The following is a 10,290-nucleotide window of genomic DNA, read 5'->3' as shown; positions in this document are numbered from 1 at the left end:
ACCACCATCGAAGTCCCCATCACATCCTTTTAAAGGTTCGTATTAGTGACTTATACTGTTGATGCTGACCTCAATCAGCTGGCTTCGGCAGTTTTTGTCAGGTTTCTCCACTGTAGAGTTACTCCCCTTTCTCTCTTTTCCATATTGCAGTCTTTGGACAAAAGTCACTATGCCCCACCCAGACTTAAGAAATGGGCACTTTGGCTCCACGGTATTGAGAGAGGAGTTGTCTAGAGACACAATTTGGGGTTCTGCATGGGAGATGTGTTTCTTCTACTCAGTTTATTTAACCATTTATTTATATCAGTATAGACTCATAGATACTTGTTTTATATTTTGGGTTCTACTATAACATTGTTTTGTTGCTGGAATTGTTCCTCTTTGGCTGTTGGGAGCTCTACTGTGTCCCTTCGATGTCCTTATCAGTGGGTCTCTTGGTTTATTTTCAGCACTTCTTTACTTTCTGGTATTACCAGTTCCTCCAAGTTCATCTTGTGTATTTCTTGCCCCAGTCCTAGAACCAGCCATTTTTCCAAGGTGCTCTGATTCCTTTTATTGGAAGACATTAAAAACCAAGATCTGGGTGCTGCTGCTGCTGCTGTTAAGTCCCTTCAGTCGTGTCCGACTCTGTGCGACCCCATAGACGGCAGCCCACCAGGCTCCCCCATCCCTGGGATTCTCCAGGCAAGAACACTGGAGTGGGTTGCCATTTCCTTCTCCAATCTGGGTGCTAGGTTGTGTCAATTGCTACTGGAGTGCAAACCTATACTTAAAACTTTTTATTGTGTTAAAACATACATAAAATTTACCATTTTAACTATCTCTGAGTGGACAGTGCAATGGCATTAAGTACATTCACAATGTTCTTTAAGAATCACCATCCATTCCCAGAACTTTTTCATCAGCCCAAACTGAACCTTTGTATTTATAAAACAGCTCCCCTTCCTCCAACCATCAGCCCCTGGTAATGACCATTCTACTTTCTGTCTCTATGAACTTGACTATTCTCAGTCAGTCAGTCAGTTCAGTCGCTCAGTCATGTCCGACTCTTTATGACCCCATGAGCCTCAGCGCGCCAGGCCTCCCTGTCCATCACCAACTCCCGGAGTTTACCCAAACTCACGTCCATTGAGTCGGTGATGTCATTCAACCATCTCATCCTCTGCCGACCCCTTCTCCTCCTGCCCTCAATCTTTCCCAGCATCAGGGTCTTTTCAAACGAGTCAGGTCTTCGCATCAGGTGGCCAAAGTATTAGAGTTTCAGCTTCAACATCAGTCCTTCCAATGAACACCCAGGACTGATCTCCTTTAGGATGGAGTGGTTGGATCTCCTTGCAGTCCAAGGGACGGTCACTCATATAAATGGAATCATAAAATATTTGTTCTTTTGTGTCTGGCTTATTTTACTTACCATCTTCCAGGTTCATCCAAAGTTGCAATTATCAGAATTTCCTTCCTATTTAACAGTATTCCATTGCATGTATATAACACACACACTTTTAAATATGAAATTTTAAACTATAGATGCTGCTCATTTTTTCCTAGCAGCTTGCCCTTCACCCCAAATTTAATTTTCCTTCCTCAAAATATAGAAGTAATATATCACTATCTTAATGTATTCAGCTCCTGAGTTTGGATGGGAGTTCAAATAGCATGAGTACAAAAACCACATTATCTGAATCTACCCGATTCTTGAGTTTTGGATAACACCAGAAGTTCAAAACCTAAGGAATGCTTGCTGTTGTTTAGTCGCTATGTCTGACTTTTTTGCAAACCCATGGACTATAGCCTGCCAGGTCCTCTATCCATGGGGTTTCCCAAACAAGAATACCAGAGTGTGTTGCCATTTCCTTCTCCAAATACTGCTCATTAAAAAAAAAAAAAAAGTGTACCACTAAAAAAAAAAAAAAAAAGCCTTAACGGAATTGTTACAATATTGTTTCTGCTTTGTTTTGGCCATGAGGCACCTGAGATCTTAGCTCCCTGACCAGGGACATAAACGCATCCCTGCACTGAAAGGTGAAGTCTTAACCACTGGACTGCCAGGGGCCTGCCCTGATGATTTTTTTTTTTAACTCAATATATTACTATAATGAAAGCTATAGACATTCAGGGCCTATGCTTCACCTACATAATAAAGATTCAAAAAATACTAAGTAACAGTAATACATCCGTATTTGTTGGTGATTGGCTTACCTTCTAGGAATAAGACTGGAATCAAAATGAGATCAGATGTTAGCAGATATGACCCACTTGTAAGAATTAAAGAGTGGTTGAAGAAATCACGAGACATTCATCAAGAAAAGCACAACTGTATCAAGACATTTCAAGTTGTACCGCAAGTCGTAGTCTACCCGAATATATTATTAACCTAACAAACAAAAAACCTATACTCTGAACTACACATCTATTGGTTCTATACAAATTTACGGATTGCAAGGCCCTCCCTTCCCCCTCCCGCCCCCAGGTTTTAAATCTAGTCTTCTTAACCGTAAAGGCAGGAGTCCTAAAGAACCGTTTGGGAACTTGAAAAAAAAAATAATAATAATGCAAATTTTCAGAGATCCTTCAATTCATAGATCGCTACGAGCGCCAGGGAAAGGCATTTAAACCAGCTCCCAAGAGATTCTTAAAGTCTCCAAACTCATTTTCTTTTTAAAACTTAAAATTTATTTAATTGGAGGATAACTGCTTTACAATATTGTTAGAAAAACTCTGGCAAAAAATATGTACAACGTTTCGTTGGACACGCATTTTCTGAGCGGGGGAAAAAACCGTAACATGAATTCTCAAAGTGTGTCTAAGAACTAAAACTCCCTGCGCTGAAACGTCTCCTCGTACGGAAATTCAGCGGCTTTCAGTCAACTAGCTGCACTTTCGTTAGTTGTTCATCATTTTTTAATCTTCATGAAAAATTTTAGAAAAGCAGAAATTTCACTCTCTTCGGAGACGATACGCCTTTGATGCTCAATGCCTGTGATTAAATTTCCTACAATAAAAGGAAAGACGGAAATACGGCCTGTGACGAATCTGCTGCTTCAGATGTTAAGGTCCGGTCGGTCTAAGAAGAAGAATCTTCCGTCGCGACGAGCTCGGGGCAGGCCTCGGTGGGAAAGGAAGACCGAGCTTTGCTGAGGTGAGAGGGAGCGGCCAGGTGGAGTAGGGCCCACCCTGGCGAGAAGGACGAGGGGAATCTGCCTGGATCGTGTGTCGGCTCGAGCGTGGGCCGCCATGTTGAAACCGGGCAAGGCGGTGGCGGGGAACCTCTTGGGGTTGTGTTGCGGGGAGCGGGGGCGATAGCTGGGTTAGTCTTTCCTCCTCTGCGCACCCAAATGAGGAGCTGGTGGAGGTAGCCTCCAGGGCCGGCGGCTGCAGTAGTGACTGGAAACATAAGCCTTTTCACCGAAACTTCCGCCTTAGCGCCCAGGTCCCCACTACGCATGCTCTGACGGCTCAGTGACCCAGCCTTCAAGGTTTCCCACCTGGTGGGAACCGCGGGTAGTTTCGTTCTGCAGATTCAACCTGGGGAGGCGTTCGTTGTTTATTTGCTTCTTTAAGAATAGATTTTACTTGCATAATAATTTGTAATTATAAAGCGTTTTCAAAGACACTACCTTATCTCATCTTCATATAAAACGCGGTGAAGAGGCATTTAGCAGCATTTAACAAATGATTTAAATTTTGCCCAAGAAGGCACTAGGTCTTAAACCTGGGTTTTCTGACTCCCAATCCAGAGCTTTTTCAGTTTGCACACTTCTGTTTTTAATGGCTAATTGCCCAACCCACCTCCACCTCGCACGATTCATCCCCATTCCCGTTTATGAAGTAATGACTGAGAATTGAAAAAGCCAGAGAGAGTCTAAAAATTTGTAGGAAATCTCAACGTAATGTTACAACGGAGGAAACACACCTAGAAAGATAAATGAGAACCCGTGAAGTCCGCTGTTCGCTTGGTATTTAGTATTGATAGGAGCATGCAGATGAGGGAGAAAACAAAATTCATCTTTTGTACCTTTGTAATTCTCTCCAGATTTTAATTTGAAGAATTCTTACAGCTTTGAACAGGAGCTCTGACTGTGTACCATAATGTCAGGTTCATTTGGTGGATCTTTGCAACCTTTTCCTGTGAAATGGGGACGGGTTTCCTTCTCACTTGATTGGAGTCGCCGTCAGCCTTCAACACCCAGACCTAGCCTGCTTTTTCCTATCCCTGTTTCAAGCTTTATATTTTACGATAGCCATCTAAGGAAATAGTTAAGAGCTCAAGCTCTGGGATCAAAAAAGCCCTTGGTCCTAACTCCACAGGTGAGCTACTTCTGTGATTTGGGACAAAAGACACCTTTTTGCATTTCACTTTCCACATCTGAAATGGCAATAGAATTACGTGTGTCCTGTTATTGTTGAGAGGTGAAGGGAGATAAGTGCTTAGCACAGTGCCTGACGCCTCCTAAGTGTTCTATACAAGATAACTATGATTATTAGGGTGTTTTTGTTGTGTGTGTGTGTTTTTTCCCTCTGCAACCTTGTGATGGAGGCAGGAAGTAAGATTAGAATTTTAAGAATTTTAGGGCCATTTAGAGAATACCAGAGCAGAGATCAATGAAACAAGGCAAGGATGGGACTTCCTGGTGGTCCAGTGGTTTAAGACTGCTTCCTTTTCAGGGGGTGCAGCTTCAATCTGTCCTTGGGGAACTAAGATCTTGCATGCCAGGAGGCAAAAAAAAAAAAACAAACAAAAAAATATAGCCAATGAAGATCACCAGATATATTCAAAACAGCCCTGATTTTTAACTAACATATTTCAGCATTGGCTCTAAAGCTTCACAGAGGTGGTCATATTATTAGCAGGATCTGATTTATTCCAGCAGATTCACATAAGTCAGTTATCATGTGTCAGACTTAACCTTACCTACACTCTTTAAAAAAAAGAGAGAGAGATCTTGTATCAGAATGAATGGATGACTATGTGCTTGCTGGACTCAAATTACCATTGCAGTCAATACTCAACCCCTAAAGCATAAATGGATTATCAGCTAGGGAACTGAGAAGAAACCCCATCTTCCTTTTGAACTGAAGAGCCTGAGGCTGGGTCACTGTTATTTTGACTTTGCTACCTGTTTACTGCATTCAGAGCACCATTTTTCCTTATGGCTTTTTTTTTTTTTTAAGTCTTTATCCTTTAGTAATAATGGACACTGAGATATTTACAGATGAATGATGTAATATCTTGAATTAGGTTCAGAATAATCTGGGAGGGAGATGTGAGTGGGGGGCACAGATTAAATAAGATGGGTCAGCAATCAAAAAATGGGCCAAAGAACTAAATAGACATTTCTCCAAAAAAGACATACAGATGGCTAACAAACACATGAAAAGATGCTCAACATCACTCATTATCAGAGAAATGCAAATCAAAACCACTATGAGGTACCATTTCACACCAGTCAGAATGGCTGCGATCCAAAAGTCTACAAATAATAAATGCTGGAGAGGGTGTGGAGAAAAGGGAACCCTCTTACACTGTTGGTGGGAATGCAAACTAGTACAGCCACTATGGAGAACAGTGTGGAGATTCCTTAAAAAACTGGAAATAGAACTGCCTTATGATCCAGCAACCCCACTGCTGGGCATACACACTGAGGAAACCAGAAGGGAAAGAGACACGTGTACCCCAATGTTCATCGCAGCACTGTTTATAATAGCCAAGACATGGAAGCAACCTAGATGTCCATCAGCAGATGAATGGCTAAGAAAGCTGTGGTACATATACACAATGGAGTATTACTCAGCCATTAAAAAGAATACATTTGAATCAGTTCTAATGAGGTGGATGAAACTGGAGCCTATTATACAGAGTGAAGTAAGCCAGAAGGAAAAACATAAATACAGTACACTAACGCACATATATGGAATTTAGAAAGATGGTAACAATAACCCGGTGTACGAGACAGCAAAAGAGACACTGATGTATAGAACAGTCTTATGGACTCTGTGGGAGAGGGAGAGGGTGGGAAGATTTGGGAGAATGGCAATGAAACATGTAAAATATCATGTAGGAAATGAGTTGCCAGTCCAGGTTCGATGCATGATGCTGGATGCTTGGGGCTGGTGCACTGGGACGGCCCAGAGGGATGGTATGGGGAGGGAGGAGGGAGGAGGGTTCGGGATGGGGAACACATGTATACCTGTGGCGGATTCATTTTGATATTTGGCAAAACTAATACAATTATGTAAAGTTTAAAAATAAAATAAAATTGGAAGAATAAAAAAAAAAAAATAAAGGAGAAAAAAAAAAAAATAAATAAATAAGATGGGTCAGGTGTGGGTCATAGTTGGAGCCAGGTAAGAAATTCATGGAGGGTTATGCCATTGTTTATGTTAGTATGTGTTTGAAATTCTTGGTAGTCAGAGGTTTTTGTTTTCTTTTTAAAAAATTATTATTGGCCACTCTGCTTACAGGGAGGATCTTAGTTCCCCGACCAGGGATTGAACCCCTGCCCTGGCAGTCCTAACCACTGGACCACATGTAAAGAGTTTCTTAAAACCCCCTTTTCCATAGAAGTTCCCAGGCTGGTTTTCCTAGGACTGTTTTAAAGTTTCTGAAAGGTAAGCCTGGATTTTGATTCTGGATTTTGATCTATATTGCCACATTAAAAGAGTTTGTACATGCCCTACTATGGCTAAGCTGGATAATAAATGTATGCCTCAGACCTCAGCATGTTGTCTTCCCTGGAGCGGGGGTGGGGAGGTGGGTGAGAGCACCCTGGAGGCCCACTGCCCGGCTGTGACCCTGTCTCCCCTACTTTCTAACTGGGAGGCCTCAGCCTTTGCTTCCTTCCCTGTTGCAATAAGGGATTTAAAATAGTATCCGTTTAATGGGGTTGTTGGAGGACTGAAGGCAGAGCTCTTAGTAGGTGCTACATAAACTTGCTTGCTGTGCCCCTCCTTAGAACATGAATGATTGGATGCCCATTGCCAAGGAGTATGACCCGCTCAAAGCTGGCAGCATTGATGGCACTGACGAAGACCCACACGATCGCGCTGTCTGGAGGGCGATGCTGGCACGATACACCCCCAACAAAGGCGTCACAGGGGACCCCCTCCTCACCCTGTTTGTGGCGAGACTAAACCTGCAGACCAAAGAGGAGAAGTTAAAGGAAGTGTTTTCCCGCTACGGGGACATCCGGCGGCTTCGGCTAGTGAGGGACTTGGTCACAGGCTTTTCGAAGGGCTACGCCTTCATTGAATACAAAGACGAGCGTTCTCTGCTCAAAGCTTACCGGGATGCTGACGGCCTGGTCATTGACCAGCACGAAATATTTGTGGACTATGAGCTGGAGAGGACTCTCAAAGGGTGGATTCCTCGGCGACTCGGAGGAGGTCTGGGTGGGAAGAAGGAATCTGGGCAGCTGAGATTTGGGGGGCGAGATCGGCCTTTTCGCAAACCCATTAACCTGCCAGTTGTGAAAAATGACCAGTTCCGAGAGGGGAAGAGGGAGAGGAGGGAGCGGTCTCGGTCCCGAGAAAGACACTGGGACTCCAGGATGAGGGACCACCATGACAGGGGTCGGGAAAAAAGGTGGCAGGAGAGAGAACCAGCCAGGGCATGGCCAGAAGGTGACTGGGAGAGAGAGAGGGACTTCAGAGATGACAGGGTCAAGGGGAGGGAGAAGAGGGACAGAAGCAAGTAGACCATCCCTCCCCTTCTTCCTCCCCAAACCCAAAGGAAAGTGCAGGACCAGTAAGAGTGCAGGGATACCGCATTGCTTGTGTACAGAGTCTAAGTCCAGTGGTTGAATAAAACTTACTGATGAAAACGAAAACAGAACAAAACCTTTCCGATGATAATGGGGTTGAGTTAAGTTTTCTTTTGATTCTGGAACCCAGTTTCAAGCTGAACACACTGATATTGTATGAATTTTCTCTTCTTCATCTTACGAGTGTGTGTGTTAGTTGCTCAGTCATGTCCGACTGAGGTTTGCAACCCCATGGACTGTAGCCTGCCAGGCTCCTCTGTCCATGGGATTTTCCAGGCAAGAATACCGGAGTGGGTTGCCATTTCCTCCTGCAGGGGATCGTCCCAACCCAGGGATCGGACTTGGATCTTCTGCGTTGCAGGCTGATTCTTTACCATCTGAGCCACCAGGGAAGCCCCTCTTCATCTTACAGTTTTTTCAGTTTTTATTATTTTTAAAAATCTTTTGCCATACCTCATGGTACGTGGAATATTGGTTACCAGCCAGGGAACCCGGGTCCCCTGTATTGCCAGCATGGAATCTTAATCACTGGACTACCCTGTTTTTGTTTTTGGGCTTATGGGCAGCTTGCAGGGATCTTAATTCCCTGACCAGGGATTGAACCCGGGGGCCCTCAGCAGTGAGAGTGCAGAGTTATCTCTAGGGCATTCCCTTCATCTTACAGTTTTCAGTTTAGTTCAGTCGCTCAGTCGTGTCCGACTCTTTGTGACCCCATGAATCGAAGCACGCCAGGCCTCCCTGTCCATCACCAACTCCCAGAGTTTACCCAAACTCGTGTCCATCAAGTTGGTGATGCCATCCAGCCATCTCATCCTCTGTCATCCCCTTCTCCTGCCCCCAAACCCTCCCAGCATCAGGGTCTTTTCCAGTGAGTCAACTCTTTGCATCACGTGGCCAAAGTATTGGAGTTTCAGCTTCAACATCAGTCCTTCCAATGAGCACCTAGGACTGATCTCCTTTAGGATGGATTGGTTGGATCTTCTTGCAGTCCAGGGGATTCTCAAGAGTCTTCTCCAACACCACAGTTCAAAAGCATCAATTCTTCAGCGCTCAGCTTTCTTCACAGTCCAACTCTCACGTCCATACATGACCACTGGAAAAACCATAGCCTTGACTAGACGGACCTTTGTTGGCAAAGTAATGTCTCTGCTTTTTAATGTACTGTCTAGGTTGGTCATAACTTTCCTTCCAAGGAGTAAGTGTCTTTTAATTTCATGGCTGTAATCACCATCTGCAGTGATTAAGGACCTGTTATTTGATAAGCTTGAGAAACAATTTTGTAGTCACTATCATCTGTACAGAAAGACCTGTGTAAGGAACCATCACTCATTTAATTTGGTAGTAGAGAGCTTTGTTTTGATTTTTTTCTCCCATCTACTGGAAATGACCTTTTTGAAAGTGTAGCAAAAAGAGGTGATGCCTGGAAACTATTTGCAATGATCTGTGACTCTCAGGAACCTGAATCTGGTCAGGATCAAAGTTGTATCTTTTCCATCTTTATGTCCATAGTGCAAGGGTTTGGTTGAGTGAAATTAAAAATAGGATAGAAAAGTGAATTCAAGGAGATTGTCCAGAGACAGAGAACCAAAAGCCAGTCCTAGCAGTGTTCTGGGTCAATAGCCAGCTTCTCTTGAACAAATATAACTCCATTCTCCAGCCAAGTGCTGACTACTTTTTTTTCCCTTTCCTTTTTTGGTGGGGTGACTGGCATTTAAAATGAAAATCCAAAGTTGCAGGGATGTGAGGCTATGGACTATGGCAATCTTCCAGCCCTTGGAAAAGAGGAAGTTCAAGAGAATGAGAGTGAAATGAAAGTGAAATCCACGAAAGGTCAGTATCTAGTTCTGATGGACTGATTTGCCTTTTCCCTCCACCATCTGGCCTCTGGTTTGTTTAAAAGCTGGATATATTGACCTTAACTTCTGAGGACTTTGAATAAGTGCCATACTATTCCTATGGTTTTCAAGAAACTGACATTTAACATTTTTGTTTTATCCATGACTATATTTGAAAGTTAAGTTCTTACAATTCAGGATGTCTCATGCAGAATAAATGCCTGATTTAGTATCAAGATTCACACATTCATTACTAGGTTTTGGCATCAGGAGTATGAATCTCATTGTTACATTGGGGACCTACAGTATCTTAAAATTACTGTTAACTGTTAAAACCATTTTAGAAAAAATATACTGTTTCTCGATTTCCAGTGCAATAATTTACAATCTCCCAAATCGCAACCATCTTGCAGGAACACCTTTCTGATTTCACCCACATTTCATTTAAAACATCTGTTATGGGCTAGAGTTAGAGTTAGCAGGTATATTAGGTAAACGAGAGATCCCCATCCAGGAACATGAATTGTGAGATGGCTTCAGAAGTAACACATCCAGTGGCAGTGTTTTGTTTAGTTCTAATTTTTATCTTTTGACCGTGCCACGCAGCATGTGGGATCTTAGTTCCCCAACTAGGGATCGAACTTTCACCCCCTGCATTGGAAGCATGGAGCCTTAAGCATTGGACCACCAGGTAAGTC

At 43.2% G+C, this 10,290-nt stretch overlaps 1 protein-coding gene across 3 annotated transcripts; it reads left to right on the top strand.

Moving 5' to 3' along the window:
- The first annotated feature begins 3,044 nt into the window (after positions 1-3,044).
- Positions 3,045-7,833, top strand: SNRNP35 (small nuclear ribonucleoprotein U11/U12 subunit 35). 3 transcript variants are annotated; one of them, XM_086347351.1, is made up of 4 exons: positions 3,045-3,136; positions 4,031-4,305; positions 6,460-6,606; positions 6,951-7,833. In XM_086347351.1, the coding sequence occupies exon 4, from the start codon at positions 6,954-6,956 to the stop codon at positions 7,689-7,691; it is 738 nt and encodes a 245-aa protein (XP_086203477.1). In that variant the 5' UTR covers positions 3,045-3,136; positions 4,031-4,305; positions 6,460-6,606; positions 6,951-6,953; the 3' UTR covers positions 7,692-7,833. The 3 variants fall into 3 exon arrangements, with proteins under 3 accessions (XP_086203477.1, XP_086203475.1, XP_086203478.1); XM_086347349.1 differs by lacking the exon at positions 4,031-4,305; XM_086347352.1 differs by lacking the exons at positions 4,031-4,305; positions 6,460-6,606.
- Positions 7,834-10,290: the final 2,457 nt, after the last annotated feature.

This window comes from Bos grunniens, chromosome 17 (assembly GCF_055505025.1).
Source record: "Bos grunniens cultivar Pamir isolate PY7600 chromosome 17, Bosgru_T2T1.0, whole genome shotgun sequence".
NCBI lineage: Eukaryota > Metazoa > Chordata > Mammalia > Artiodactyla > Bovidae > Bos > Bos grunniens.
This window is presented reverse-complemented; position numbering and strand designations above follow the sequence as displayed.